Here is a 16,758-nt window from a genome sequence, read left to right as displayed (position 1 = left end):
AAGGTTTTATTTTGCCATAAATTAAGGGGAAAGGGATTCTTCTGACAGTTTTGCTTATGAATCTAGATTTTTTAATTAGCCAAATCCAGCTCAAAAAAGTCTAAAAACTGTGTTTTTAAATGGTATCAAGAAGAACTATTATGGTTAGTAACCAGACAGAAGTTAAGTTTTTTATGGCTTCTTTCAAAATTAATTAACTGGTTAATATATCAGTGAATCAGTGGGTTTCTTTAAGTCCAGGCATATAATACTATTATGTACTTAATATGCTTATAATTAACAAGGTTTCTAAATTAATTTTTAAAGCATGCGATTTTCATTTAATAGTTTCCAAACTGGGGCATTTAAGATTCTGACCAAAAAAAGAAAAAAAAAAAGTCTACTGGACTCCCAGTGGTTAGCATTTTCAACTTTTTCCTAAGAGATTATATGCTAATCCTTAAAGTACTAAACCACTGGAAGAAAAGTATTTTCCCCTCATATATGATGTTTATTTTAAAAGACTATGACTTAAATTTTTCTTTTCAATTTTGTACAAAACCGTTATACTAGTAAATATAGTTGAATATAGGAGGTAATATGCTGCAAAGTGTTAGGAAAATGTGACAAACTTCCATATATTTTATATTAACTGATTTAAGAGTTAGAGGCTAAAACTCCCTGTTTTATATTGTATTATATAAATACACACTGTATTATACTGTATATATATATATATATATAGTGTGTGTGTATATATATATATATATATATATATATATATACTGTATTATTTTGTAATCTAAATGTAAAGGTAGTTTTATTATAACTATCTTTGGCATATCAAAGATATATAGACTACCTATTTTTGCAATGTTGCAGCTCCAAAACTTTTGTGAGAGCAGACCATTGCCTTTCAAAGTGATACCTAAGAGTCAAAGAATTAGTTTAAGACTGAAACAAGTGAATCAAACATGAAAAGCAAAAATTAAGAAATGCTCAAAAGAAAAATGCTGACAGCGCTTCCTAGTTTGATTTCAAAACCATTAATTTTCAGGAATCACAGGAAAACAGTTTGTTCTGTATGCATACAGACACATAATTGCGTCGTTTTATTTCTAATCAAAATACCCATTGACCATCCTCACATAAACGTTCTTTGAAAGCTGGGGTAAACTGTATTCATTCACAACACCACTCAGCTTCCAGGGCCCGGCCCCATTCTCACCTGTAGGAATAAACTGCGGCTGCGGCTGCGGCTGCGGGATCGGCATGTTAGGCAGAGCCTGTTGGCAGTGGAACACATTGGGATTAAAGACTGGGGGTGCACAATTGGCCTTGTCAAGTGCCGATCTCTTTGGTATCAGTTGAAATGTACCAGGCTGAAGGCCCTGTGAGGGAAGGGTAGATTAATAAATAGTACCAAGGAAAGTAAAATATGTACTCAGACCAAGCAAGCAGCAGTTCGACAAGGTCTGGCCTGGGAACCCTTTGCGAGGGTCACCATTGAGCAAGGTAACCAACAAAAGAGATGAAGTCGTTCACTATATGAGTATATACTCAGTCCAAAACAGAAAAGGAACGTACCAGGGAGAAAGAAGTTTTTCAGCTTCACTAATTTAGACAAATGAGTGAAGTTGAAAAGGGCTTCATCAGGTGGGCAAGATGTGACAGGATGCTGTTGACAGCAAATAATCATTTAAAATGAACATCAAAGGCTTCCCAGGTGGCTCAGTGGTGGAGAATCGGCCTGCCAATGCAAGAGACACAGTTCCGATCCCTGATCCAACATGTTGGGGAGCAACAAACCCAAGCATCACAACTACGAAGCCTGTGCTTTAGAGCCCAGGAACCGCGATCACTGAAGCCCGGGCACCCTAGCGCCTGTGCTCTGCCCCGACAGAAGCCACCACAATGAGAAGTCTGTGCGCCACAACTAGAGAAAGCCCGCACGCAGCAACGAAGACCCTGTGCCACCAAAAATAAACAAACAAGTAAAAATGAAAAATAAATCAAATTAACATCTAAGGGATGCTCATCTATCCACCTATTAAAATGAGATTAGCAGAAGCAACTTATTAACAGGAAAGGGATTTTTACCAGTTAAAATTCTGATCTAAATCAAGGAGATAATGGCATATAGGAGAAAAAAAAAAAAAAAAGAGATGTCGGTAGATCTGAGTCTGATTCTATAGCTCCGAAATCCAAAATTCAATTTATACAAGGATCTCGGGTCCAAACCCTATAACTGTGTATTTTCCAACTAATGTGGAAGGAAAAAGCAAATGAATTAATCGCCTGCACCATCCACCTCACCTAGAAACCATACTTAGCAAAATGTATGCAATTCTCATTTATTTATAGAGACCCGCTGTGCATTTCGGTATGTACTGTTTGCTTTGTTAAGACCTTGTAAAGCTGAATTTAAGGTAAGAGGTTTTACTCTTACTGAGTTAAAATCTCCCTTTCATGTCTACAATTCTTTAAAATCCTACTGTGCTTATAATATTCAGTCAAACTTGTCCCTGGATCAGATTCACTGGAGAAATTGGACCTGACATTTTCCCCTCTACTAACCGCAGAGTACTTTAAAAACATGTCCTGGCGACAACGGGGTATGCTCCAAATTCTTAAGGAGATGGGCACATTTATGCTGAGTACCTAGCCTTCCATATGCCAACGAGGGCATGCCATGACCTCCTTATTCCTGTGGATAAAGAAGGCCTAACAGTATCCCTATTTTATTTGGGAACTTTATAGCGTCCCTTCAAGTCTTTTATATGCGTACAAGTTGCTTTAAGGGATTTCAATCTGAGCATGAACAAGAACAGGGTAAAAAAAAAAATCTCCCTTTCCAAAAGCATTTCAACTGTGAATCCTTACAATACAGAAAGTTTAAACTTCTTCATGCAGCCTCCTTTGTTTAATCTTATCTCACACAATTTCCTACGGGTAAATGCAACTTTTAAGACTCTGCTCTGATGACTCAGAAAGGCATTTTATATTGATGTTCAAAAATAGGCCTATTTTTGAAGTTGAAGGCCTATTATACAGTATATTTAACTCTTTATATGGAAATTTGGGGCGGACATATATATCTTACCAAACACACCAAAATCATCAGAAATAGGCACATATATATGAAAGTCCCATGACTGAGCATGGGACAGGTTTACCAAAGCACAGGCAAGCCATTTCTCGTGCATCCCATGCATATGAGAACCTTTATTTTCAGGGGGCCAACTGTACTTCCTCTCTATGCCACCAACAGAAATAACTAACAATTGGAGGCTTAAATTCTGCATTGATATTCTGGATACCTTCCTATAGCTAAAAATTCCCTCATTCAAAAGAATTTAAGACAAAAAATGTGATGAAGTCTTTTTTTTTTTTTTAACATTCATTCACAGATTCTGCTGTCCAGATCAAGGGAGAAAATAAGTGTGTTCTATGGTTGGTACTCAGCTCTTTCACAAATTAGTGGGTTCAGTTCTGAGAGAGCAGGGTTACTGAGAACGAGGAACAAGTCCACCATTGGTACTGTGGCCACAAAGCTGTCATCTGTGAAAAAAGTTTGGAGAAATTTGGGGTATTTGGCTTAGAGAAAAGACATGAGAATCAGGTTCCTATGAAACAGGAATAGACTTTTTTTGGTAATAAAATAAGTGTATATTCCAGTTAAAGTGAGGTAGATCTTAACTTAGTATGAGGAAAACCTTCTCAATAAATAGGGATGCCTGAAAATAAATGTATCTCTCTTATGAAAAGGAAAGATCTCTGTCATGGGCTTCAGGGTCACAGAGGTGATTTTTTCCCACAGCCAGGAAAAATGAGGTTTCCTCAGAATGTTGTCCCTTATTTGGGTTATACCCTATTACATGAGGAAAGGCCCAGGATGTAAAAGAAATGGATAGCTTACAGCCTATCAAAATAATTGACAACTATGACAAACCTAACTAATCATAATTCCTATTTTTCAGCCTATCACACAATAGTGTTATGCAAGTATTTTTCCTACCTCCTACCTTACATAGTTAAGTAGAACTAACTTTTCTCAAAAATTTACTTACTATGGCAACTCAATAGTCAGGCCTCTTTTCCCAGCCATATAGAAATTACCCCTCAAGCCTTGCCTGGCTGCTGCCTTGAAATCATCAACCTTTGGGAAATTAGAACTTAATTACCAACTCATCCTCCAAGTCCTCCATTTTTGAAAGTTACTAAGGATATTACCAGCAAAGTGCCCATCTAGGTGGCTCACAGGATATTAAGGTTAGTTAGGCTGTAAAAATCACTCAAAAATAATTTACTGTTTAAGTTGTATAATTTACTCCTTCTTAAAAAATGGGAGAAAAAGCACAGTAAGAATCATTAGGAAAGCTTTTAAATAATTACCTTTAGAAACTTTTAGTGAATTAGAATAAATAGGTTCTCTCCTTTCCAGTTTATATCCTGAGAGATTCATTTTAAGGTCCACTCATGACTATCCAAGATTGTGATTCCAGGGTATTAGACAAATTGAGGCATATATGAATCATTTATCCCCAAACAGAGAGTCAACAAATCCTGACCTGTTCTTACCATTGCAGTGGCAGCTGAATGGTTCATCTGGTAATGAGCTGCTTTGAGTCTGGCTTGCAAGTGCGCAGGAGGATGAAAATACCTGCATTTCTCTCGGGAGCATCGACCTTTGATGTAATCCATGCAGATGGTCACAGTATTATCACTTGCCTCAATCATGGACACATCAGTAGGGTGAGCATAGCGGCAATCATTCTCACCACGGGTACAATTACCTCGCTGAAATTCACGGCAAACCTTAAAGAACAAAAAAATCACATTGACGCTTGGAAGGTTATTAGTTTTTATTTATTTTGCCAGTGAATGTAAGAGCAACAGTACACATTCTTTTGTCATCTATTTAGGAAAAATTTCAAAAGCTGAAGGATAATGTCAAGCCATAGTCACTGAGACATAAACATAAACAAAATTTCCCTTCCAAGAAAGATAACAATCCATTGTCCCCAAAGGAAGTTTGTCAGCTTTCCTTACATTGAAATGAAAGTATTCTTGAAAACTAGGCTTCCCTGGTGGCTCAGCAATAAAGAATCACCTGCCAATATAGGAGGCGCAGGCTTGATTCCTGGGTTGGAAAGATCCCCTGGAGTAGGAAATGGCAGCCCACTCCAGTATTCTTGCCTGGAAAATCCCATGGATGGACAGAGGAGCCTGGTAGGCTACAGTCCACAGGGAAGCAAAGAGTCGGACACGACTGAGCGACTTCACTTCAGAGGTGAACAAACAGACCAAATAGGTCATCTGTTACTCTTTAATTATATTTACTCCTTAAAAAGTGGAGGAGGAAATGGCAACCCACTCCAGTATTCTTGTCTGGGAAGTCCCATGGACAGAGGAGCTTGGCGGGCTACAGTGTATGGGTCACAAAAGAGTTGGATATGACTTAGCGACTAACCAACAACAACCAATTATTGAAAACCAGTTTTTAATCCTCCATTTGATATACAGCCTAAAGTGTAATTAGCTACATTTGCAAGAGGGGATTATGTTGTTATGGGCCAAGATGTGTCTTTATCACACAACAATGTGCTTTTTACAAGCAGACTTGTGCACCATGACTAAAGGATATGTACAGATTCCAGCCCAATACATGGCCAAGCATTGGAGGAGTTGCCAATGGAGCTGACTTGGTAAGAAATTGACTAGTTAGTTATTTCAACTTATGAAAAAGGACATAGTTTGAAGGACTTCCATAAATTGAAAAGCTGTTTGCAATTTTCTTTTAGTTTCCTTTTCTTAGGCATAAGGATAGTTCTGATCATTCTTAATCACATCATTCTTAATATGGAGAAACAGGTTTAGACTCTATGGGACTCATTTACATTCTGCATTCATAGACAGTTAATGGGTCTTTTATTTTCAGTTTGATTATTCTAGCAAGTAGAGATCCACCAGAGAATACAGACTGTAATTCCAGACTGTAAAGCTGGAGCTGCCCACCAGACTTTCTGTGCCATAGCAGAGGAGATGCACAGTCTGCGGCCGGGCAAACTAGGACATTGTTTGACCTACGGTACAACCGTGTACTTCATAACAGGGTAAAATTGCAGTAGTAATATGTCTAATACTTCTCTGAGGTGATATTCCAGAAGCTTAAAACCCAGATGTACTTATTTAAAGCATTCAAGACACCAGGTTCCGGAAATGTTTATGCATAAGGCTGATATCTACCCTTATAAGTATTCATAGATTTCTACACAAATACCTCCAGTTTATCTGAACGGATCGGTTTTGGACCAACAGCCCCTTGCAGTGGAAGAGGTGGGTTTCCAGAAATCAGAACAGGTCCGTTTTGTACCAGTTCGGCGGGGACCAGGCCCATCCCAGGATGAGGAGGTAAGTAAGGATTGTAAGCCATGGCAGGATTAGCTGCAATTGCAGGATTCACAGGAAAAGAATTCTGTATGTTTAAAAGAGGAAAAAAAAAAGGTGTTAGAGGTCAATAGATTATTCCTATTATTACACAAAGAAGCAGTCTTTCAAAAAGCGTAAGCCATATCAAAATTTACCATTGTATCTTCTGATTTATTTTTAGTCTCATATTAATTCCCATACAAGAGTTCCTTTTAAGCCAACAAATCTCTTTGAGTAACAAACTTACTGGTAAGCTGATAAACCAAGCCACATAATTTTAACAGTTATGAGTTAGGTAAATCAAATCACACTGATGGAGTCTGTTCCAAACATGTTTTCCCTAACACTTCCACTTTTATCTAAAAACCTTGTCACCATCGATATCATATATGTGGGCAATCTGAAGGTCCCAATCATTTCACTATCCTCCTTTCTCTTCCTGGCAGTACTGCTTTGCTCCAAAGCTTCTGGTCCTACCATGGTGCCCACCTGCCCTACTGAACACTTGCTTTTCTTCCCGGCCCACTATCAATTATGAAGACAGGCAAGGAGGGAGGAAGAGAGGAGTAGATTTTAAAAGGTGAGAGCTTTAACTTCTTGCTGTCTACCTAAAAGGAGATTGGTATGGTCATTTTTTTTAAAAGAGGTCTTATTTTACAAATGAATCTGACTTGACTAGCCTTGTCTTTATCTAAGGGACCAGATGATATGCACAGTTTAAAAGAGGGCCCTAAATATCCTAAATAGGATTCCTACTAGGCAGGGAGAGTTAACAGGATTATAAGGTACATACATACACTAGAGTATAACTGGTAAAAGTCTTGGAAATGCAAAAGGCTATTACTGGGTTTTTAAATCTTTTAACAGTCCTGATCTCAAAGTGTGTAATATATGTATTGCCTTTATTATTATCTGTGATGAAATAATTTATCACTTTACTCTGTTGTTTTCCAGTTTGTTCCACATGGGAGCGTCTTTTCTTCTCAATGTGGTCATAATTTCTTTGATAGTTCTCTTGCCTCCCCTACAGCACCCAATATACATAGTGAATGACTGATAAAATCAATGACATAATTTAAAAATAAATGTAAACATTTTAATGAATGAATAACAAATCCTGGTTAAATGTAGTATATTTCTAATAGTGACTTTATAAGGTAAGTGCACTGCTATACAACTGGTGATGTCTCATGTATTACTAACAGCATGTGTTCTTGTTTTCTTTTTCATTTCTTTCACTAAAAACAAAAATCTGTTGCATTGTAAAGCTGTGCCCACATCTTGTGCTAGATCACAATAACAGGAACAGTTCTAAATGGAGGTAGAATAGGACTCTGTAGAGTATGAAGTGAGGGACAATCTATATTCACGCTGCCACCCTCTAGTTGGAGTTGAAATTTTCACCAGCATAGCCTTCTCCATGAAACCCATGTTACAAACCACATTCACTTTGGAAGGAAGGGCTTCCCCATTAGCACTCTCCCTTAAGATGAGTTTGTTGTTTACTAAGTTGTGTCCAGCTCTTTTGTAATCACATGGGCTGTAGCCCTGCCAGGCTCCTCTGGTCTATGGAATTTTTCCAGGCAAGAATACTGGAGTGGGTTGCCATTTCCTACTCCAGGGGATCTTCCCCACCCAGAGATTGAACCTGCGGCTCCTGTGTCTCCTGAGCTGCAGGCAGACTCTTTACCATTGAGCCACTGGGGAAGCCTTAGATGAATTTTGTTTGTTCAGTTGCTCAGTCGTGTCCAACTCTTTGCGACCCCATGGACTGTAGCCCAATAGGCTCCTCTGTCCATGGGATTCTCCAGGCAAAAATACTGGAGTGGGTTGCTATTTCCTTCTCCGTAGGTGAATTTATCATTAGCTAACTGGCAAATTAGGAACAACAGAAAGAGCATGTCCTGCTCCCTTCCAAACTGGTAAGACTCATCATGGTAAGTAGAGAAGACATGGTGGCCAAGAGCTTTTAAGAGGAAAGGGCTGACACCAGGTGGCAGGAAAAGATGATGCGGCAGTCAGAGGAAGTGCTTTAAGGTTTGAGGACAAAAGCCACGGGCTGACCCAGCCTAACTAGCACTGTGATATAACAGGTTATAGGAACATATCATGCTTCTCACAGAATGAAATATAAAGCTTCAGAAATTAACTGATGTGATATTATTTTATGTAATGAGCTAAGACAGACCTTATTAATTTGATGATTCAGGCTGTCTCAAAATTAGCAAAAATCTCAAATGGTAAAATCACAGAACCCAGAAGAGCCATTATTATATTTTCTAAAGCTACTGAATTAAAAGGAAAACTGGCAGATGAGTGAGTTTTCTAGATTACAAAATTATTAATCACTAATAAATACTGATCAATTAATAATATTTAGGAATAACGGACATGTAGCAATGCTTCCTATTATAATAGCTCCGAACTTCTGTATTTTTTTCCTTCCTTTTTGGGGGAAAATTTACTGGTTAACTTGGAATATATTTTAACCTTCTTAGGTTTGTTATATGTTCCAATCTCATGAAAGCAAGCTGTAAATTAATTGGAAGTGTATATAAATAGTGCAAGGGGCTTGCTGAAAAAGTTTAGGGTTTGTAAGATTATACTGTATCATATTTACATTTTAAAGTGAGCATTGTAGATTTTACAAGCATTTCCTCTTTGGTATAAACTTGATTCTATAATGCTGTTTATTGAGAAGAAGCAGGTTTTTTTTTTCTTTTTAATTTTCAACCCCTTGAGCACAGCTGGAACTCCTGAGTTTCTTATTTATTTTCACATGGACATTTCTGTTTTTCACCACCACCTCTGCTCCAGGGTAAGTATTCCATTTTCATGAATTTGAACATTCAAGGGCTTAGCTTTATTTAACAGCCACCTGTTATATCAGGCAGCCGCAAGTTCACACATTCAATTTTAATTAGCAAATTTAATCCTTCCTGTACCTGTCTTGCAGCCCTTGATGTAAGTTGAGCTAAACATGAACCAATCTGTGGGGTAGTCTTAATTTTAAAAAAAAAGGTACCTAACAGGTTGAATCTGATTTCTATATACAGACCAAACTGACTGGGCACTTAAATATGTTTCAGATATTCACTCTAGCCTATAAATCATTTACTAAATATTTGAAAATATGAGAATGTTTTTCTCTTAGAACAAAGGGTATGGATTTTCATCATTCTTGAATCTTATAAAACCAACAAGAATGATGGCAACAACTGACTATATGAATAAAAAGATCACCTAGACAATTATTTACTCTCAATGTGTCTTGCAGTATTAGCTGCTAGGGTAGGAATTCCCACAAGTTACTAGTTACTTGCATGTGTGTGCGTGCTAGTCACTTTGTCGTGTCCAACTCTTTGTGACCCCATGGACTGTAGCCTGCCAGGCTCCTCTGTCCATGGGATTCTCCAGGCAAGAATACTGGAGTGGGTTGCCATGCCCTCCTCCAGGTGATCTTTCCAACCCAGGGGTAGAACCCATGTCTCTTCTGTCTCCTGCATTGCCAGATGGGTTCTTGACCACTAGTGCCACCTGGGAAGCCCCAAGTACCTAGGAACTATCAGAGCCTTAGGAAATGCATTCTAAAATCTGGTGAATTGTCTCTAGAACAGTGGCACCTAATCTTTTTCAAGTCCTGAACTTCTCTGAGAGTCTGACGAGAGCTGTGGATCCTGCCCATGGAAAAATTAATATGGGTACAAATTGTGATCTCAAGAAGTTCAAGGACCTCATAAAGCTCACTCCTGGGTTATGGAGTACTTACTGTTCAAAAGCTTGTGTTCTAGGGTAATAGTTGGCAAACCATAGCCCCTGAACCAAATCCAGCCTGCCTTGTTTGTGTATGGCCAGAATGGTAAGAGTGGTTTCTCTATTTTTATTTTATTTGTAGTTGATATACAAAATTGCATTAGTTTCTGGTGTACAGCAAAGTGATTCAGTTTTATATATTATATGCATATACTTTTAAATATTATTTTCCATTTTGGTTTATCACAGGATATTTACTATAGTACCCTGTACTATACAGCAGGACCTTATTGTTTATCCATTCTAGATATAAAGCTTGCATATGCTAGTGCCAAACTTTCAATGCAACCCCCTCACCCATCCTCCTGGCAACCACAAGTCTGTTCTCTGTATCTGTGAGTCCGTCTCTGTTTCATAGATAAGTTCATTTGTGTCACATTTTACATTCCACATATAAATGATATCATATGGTATCTGTCTTTCTCTTTCTGACTTCCTTTACTTAGTATGATCATCTATTTGCTATAAATGGCATTTGCTATTTGCTGTAAATGGCATTGAAAAGTTCACTCCTTTTTATGGTTAAGATTACATTATATATATATTCCAATATATATAATTAGCTTATATATGTATATATAGGGTACTACAAAATAGCACTGATATGAACATAGGGCTGTGTGTATCTTTTCAAAGTTTTATCTGGATCTATGCTTAGGGGTGGTATTGATAGATCATATGCTATTGTTGTTGTTTAGTCACCAAGTCATGTCCAACTCTTTTTCGACCCCATGGTCTGTAGCCTGCCAGGTTCCTGTGTGCATGGGATTTCCCAGGCAAGAACACTGGAGTGGGTTGCCATTTCCTGCTCCAGGAGATCTTCCAGACCCAAGGTTTGAACCCTCATCTCCTGCACTGGCAGGCAGATTCTTTACCATCTGAGCCACCTGGGAGGCCTGTGATAGATCATATGCCAACTCTACTTTTTAGATTTTTGAGGTACCTCCATAACATTCTCCGTAGTGGCTGCATCAATTTACAATCCCACCAACAGTATAGGAGTGTTCTCTTGTCCCACATCCTCTCCAGCATTTGTTATTTTCTACATTGTAATATCTCATAACACATGAAAATTATTTGCAATTCATGTTTCAGTTTCCATAAATAAATTCCACTCTGCTCACTCGTAGACCGACATAATGAAAAGCATGGATATCTGTTTTTTCTTGTTACAGAAGAACCTATGTAATATCCTCAAATCTTGTCTCTTGTCCCACAAAGGCTGAACTATTTGTTAGTCATTTAGAGAAAATTTTGCTGACCCTCATTCTACAGGATTCAAAAATATAAAGCATTCAATTTCTGAAGTAAAGCGCTAATTATATAAAAATCTATGGATGTGAATTTAATTACTTGTAGCAAGATTACACAAATTGAACAAATTAGACTTTAGAAACAAATATTAAAGTGTTGACTAAAATGTTCTTTTACATAGTTACTAAAATTCACATTCTTAACTATTTATTTATAGAATAATAACTACTTGGTGACTAAGAATGGGGAGATAGATGGAATCCTTGTAAAGGAAAAATTTTAGGAGCCACCGCATTTTGATCTTAAAGGATTCTGAAGCATCTTTGAATAATAATACAATTCAGTGAAAAACGATGCCTCAAATAAATATTTCTGGTTTACACAGACATCTTAGGAACACTGATTTATTACTTAAAATGAGTTATTCCTCAAGGTAGTATAAAGAAATAAAACCTAATAACAGCCTAGATCTCTTTGCAGTAACTTGAATAATATCCAGTGTCAGTCACAATTATTGTTGGATGAATGCAAGATACTTAACTCACTTAAGCTAATCCTGGCCTGAAGTCAACATCATAATTGAGGCCTTCCCTCTAAGCTCCTGTCTAAAGGTGGACAACTAAACATTTTCTTTTATAGGATGGTAAACATTTGGTAACAATTTGTTGACTTGATTTTAATGCCAGAAATATAACACTCTTAACTTTTAGCACTCATAATATCTTAATTTTATTACTCATTTACAAGCATTTATATAGTATAAAAAACAGCCCCTTTCACCATCACCATGCATATTTCTATCCTTGGATAACCCCAAAGCACAATGAAATGTATCATTTTCATTTTCATCAGACTTGATTAGATGTTCACAAGGAGCACAAGTGAATCATTTTGTTTCAGTTTTTCCTCGGTCATCTCCACACTCTGATTGGTGTTATGGGGGCACTGAAGGAGCCCCACATAATCTCCAGACTAGTTCACTGGTCCCTCAGTAATTGAGAATGAACTTTATAAACAGATGCAAGCCGATAGTGGTGTTTACGTACTAATCATCATTGTTAATAAATAAGCCACTGTGGCTCAAAAGAGAGTGAAGAAAAATACTTTCAAGAATCAAAAGTGAATAGTTATCCTCAACTAAACCTGGCTTTTCTGACCTTATTAATCATGTCTCCAAATAAGGGGAAGCATTGAAGGGAGGAAGGTAGGTTGAAGGATTGATAGATTATCATGGGTATAATAGGTGTAAAGTCGAGCAAGCAAGAGGGAACAAGTTATGGTTTGGATCTTCCCTGTAGGTGGTAAGAAGCTGTAGAGCAAGCCACAAATTATAACCAACAGCATAATAGCAGGTGATTCCTAGAGAAGGATCTGGTAAAAGGGTAAATGACTTGTTTCTTAGTTGGGGGTGGGGGAGGGTGGATTTTAACTTTGCTCCTGAGACATGAACAAGAACTGCCCTAAAAATTATTTGTTGCTAAATCACTATATAATAACATTGGTAATTCAATTAACTTCAATATAGCACTAGGAAAGAAAAAATATTTAAAAAATAAATGACTACTTAATTTTAACAACAGGCATAAGAAAAAGGATTTGGGAGGAGGAGAAAATAGCAAGAGCTGAGAAAAGCAAAAAAGCCATAGAAAGCCTGGAGACTAAAGACATCTCAATGCAAATCCATGATAAATGGATGCAAGGGGTTATAATTATCAGCAGTTTAAGAGTACCACCACCACCAAAACAACAGCACAAAATAAAACCTTTCATGGCTCATATAAAAAAATCACTCTACAGAGGAAAAAAAAAAAAGCTCAAAGCTATAATAATACAAAGGATCAGGTAGAAATCAGAAATTAAGGGGATCACAAAAAGATTAATCCATCATCTTACTATTGCTAGATCATATATTCCTAGAGGATAGAGAATATTTCTAATTTACCTTTTTATCTGTTTCTTAACTCTTTTAAATGCCTGGCATGAGTAGACGCTCAAGAAATATTTAGTGAATTGAGTCAAAATGGATTCCTAAGTCATTGATTACTTTTAGGTTTACCAGTTAGAAAAATCAAGATAAAAAACAAAACAAAACAAACACTCAGGGATCAAAAGCAGTGGCAGAGAATTCCATTTGTTTTGCCCTCTGGTGGGGAAAGCTTTAAGCAAAGACCACTCCCAAACTGTCTTTTGCTACAGATGTGAAATGCTACATAAACAGTATGAGAACCACGGGGTATTATACACATACACATGCATGTGTCTGTGCATACACCCACACCCACACATATGTATGCATGCAGTTTTTAACTGGAGTGGCTAAGTCATCAGTATCAAAAGGTATTCAGTGAAGAGTTTTGAAAAAAATGGTTTAGTGATAATATAGACTGAAATATACAACTTACAAAAAGTGTGGTTCCAGGGGACAAGTGAATTGCTAATGTGATATTCACAGAATGGCTGAAGAGAGGAGACTAGGGGAAGGAGGGTTTCAAATAATATTTAGTTCATCTACAAAGATTGTTATGGCTTCCCAGGTGGCCCTAGTGGTAAATAATCTGCCTGCCAATGCAGGAGACATAAGACACACAGGTTCAGTCCCTGATTCGAGAAGATTCCCTGCAGGAGGGCATGGTAGCCCAATCCAGCATTTCTACTAGGAGAATCCCGTGGACAGAGGAGCCAGGCAGTCTACGGTCCATAGGGTCACAAAGAGTCGGACACGACTGAAGCAATTTAGCACGCACATAAAGATTATTATGGCAGATTAGGATTATTAGGGGGAAGGATTACAGGGTGGGGAGTGCAGCCATGATTTTTCACACTAACCACTGAATTTTGTTGATCTAGGCAAGAGGATGGTGATAAGAAAAAAAAAAATCATCCTCTCTAGGGGAGGCTGCCAAGCATTGGGTTTGTTCTTGTTGCTGTTGTAATTTTCTTTATCCTCCGCCAAGGAAAATGAGTTTCACAGACCTTCCCAACTTCCTGCCTTCATCTCAATGGTGACGAACGGCAAGCCATGCTGAGGTAGCTGCTGGAACCTAGACGGTGACCGCGAGCAGGAAAGCTAACAGGCCCACACGTTCTCGTTAGCACCCTGCTCTCACCCACTGAGCTAACCGGCCCCAGAGGAGAAAGACACAAAATGGGCTGAGACGATTACATTTTAATTTATCCCCTGGGAATACATGAGGGAGGATAAAGGGAGAGTGTTGAGATCGGTTACTATCAAGGAAACTACACAGCTGTGAAAGACAGCATGTACAAATGCCCTCTGTTTGGTGGCAGAAGTGTAGCATTTTTGTTTCACTTTAAAAAAGAGATTTCACCTTGTGTATTAAACCGAGTTGGGGCAAGGCAGCAAAGCTCCCGCTGTTGTGATTTCTTTTGTTTTACTGTTAAAGGAGTTTTAAGCTGTGTGACATACACAGCCTCAGGAAGGGACCTGAATAACTACTCTACCTTGGCCCAGTAATTGCAATCAGGAATGAATCCAGGATCTGAGGGGCCTGCAGTTTAGGTTGTTGGATAGAGAAGGGGAGCCTTAAGAACAAAGAATATACAAATAGTTTTGGCAAATTTTATCAACACATTGCTAGGCCTCCTCCTAGGGCCTTGGAAGGAGACCATGCAAATAAGGGGCCCAGAGCCTTCCTTCGCTAACCTCAAGGAAAGCTTGGGAACAATCTATAGAACAAATATGTCTCAGTTGCTATATCTGAAAGTAAAATCTTTTCTAATTTTTTAGAAAACTTAGTATAATCTTGGTAAAATTTGGGGCTTGTAGCATGGTACCACTTCAAATACTCCTGTGATATGATCTGATTAACCTCAAGTCAGTGTGGATATTCACATGATAACAGCCATAAATATATTAAGAGCATATCAATCTTATAACTACATAATGCCTGTCATCTACTGACTTGAATATTTCACAATAATCACTTTACAAAATACTGAATGTCACTACATTAAGATGAAAGAGATTAAATTTCATCATTTATTATTTCATGAGTAGGTAAACTGAGAAACTCATTGAAGAATCTTCATTAATATTCGTTGTAACTTCTGGACTGACCATGAGACTGGTAATCTAGAAAATTTTAATAATTTTTAATAGAAGAGCCCTGAAAACAGGGAGATAGCATAAATACTTCAGCCAATAGTTTATATGAAATAGAAAATCTATAACTCTGACATGACTATGCAAAATGTATAATGTATCGAGGTGAGGAAAGGATATTATCCTTTCATCTTTAACTATGAAATGATTTATCATTTTCAAAATTTAAAAAGTAAATAAATATTTTGCAATTTTACTTCTATTCATTTAAATCTGTCCTAGTCCAAAAGTACACAGAGTAACATAATATCTTAGAGCTCCTATTTAATTAGAGAAGAAAAACACTTGAAACACTGGAGTCTAAAAATACTGATATTATTAATTAGTATATATCCCTTCCTCCTATCTACTGGAACTTCCCACTTATCCCTGTTTGGTCCTGAAGTGTCACCTCACCTTTATTCTTTACTACATTAATGTCAGATAGATATATAAGCTTGTTTCTTTTTTTTTCCATATAAGCTTGTTTCTGAGAAATGTATGTGGTAAATAGAATTGTAAAAATGATGTAAAAAGGTGAGGAGGGTCTAGACAACATCAGATGATTCTATCTGTGATAAAGAAAAAGGCTGAAGTCCTGTGTTTATACACTGTGGTTTGGAATACTATGACTTGGCCACAGGAATGCAAGCCATGAAAAGCATACAGCAGACCAGAGGACTTGGCACACTGCTATGGCTGAGCCAATAACCTCTATATAAATCATCAGATGCATACACTCAACTGGGTCAAGTTTACCTTCATGTAAAGAACTGCCTCCATGTGAATCAACCACATTCAAACAGAGAAAGGAAAGGTATTTACTAGATTATACAAAATGTCTGAGTCAAAAATATTTTTATAGCCTATAACATCATATCCACCACACACACACACACACACATACATACATTACATCTAGCAGTGAGAATCCTTCCTTGGAAATTTCTTTCTATAATGAATATTCCAAGTTATGAAAAGATCTGAAATTCCAAACATTATCTGTGCTCAGAAGTTGGAACCCAGTGTATCTGCTTGCCCTAAAATTCTTCTCCAGTGCTGTTTGTCTCTTAATTATGCCAAGGGGAGTTCTTATGTAATTTTGTATTTTTTTTTGCTGTGAACATCAGCAACTCTCTCTTAAACTGCACTGAAAAATACTAGGGAGTTGCATCCTT

General features: G+C 37.5%; 1 protein-coding gene across 14 annotated transcripts in view; it reads right to left on the bottom strand.

The window, feature by feature from the left end:
• MBNL3 (muscleblind like splicing regulator 3) overlaps window positions 1–16,758 on the bottom strand; it is a 114,608-nt gene that overhangs the window by 9,567 nt on the left and 88,283 nt on the right. For 12 of the 14 annotated variants that reach the window (XM_065915033.1, XM_065915032.1, XM_065915034.1 and 9 more), the window contains 3 exons: window positions 6,263–6,457; window positions 4,561–4,797; window positions 1,208–1,370 (listed from right to left, as the gene is read on the bottom strand). In XM_065915033.1, coding sequence (XP_065771105.1) covers window positions 1,208–1,370; window positions 4,561–4,797; window positions 6,263–6,457 — 595 coding nt within the window. The remainder of the gene's footprint in view (window positions 1–1,207; window positions 1,371–4,560; window positions 4,798–6,262; window positions 6,458–16,758) is intronic. The other 2 variants (XM_065915035.1, XM_065915036.1) reach the window with 1 other exon arrangement.

This window comes from Muntiacus reevesi, chromosome X (assembly GCF_963930625.1).
Source record: "Muntiacus reevesi chromosome X, mMunRee1.1, whole genome shotgun sequence".
Classification (NCBI taxonomy): Eukaryota; Metazoa; Chordata; class Mammalia; order Artiodactyla; family Cervidae; genus Muntiacus; species Muntiacus reevesi.
Note: the sequence above shows the minus strand (reverse complement) of the source record. Positions and strands in the feature narration are given on the sequence as shown.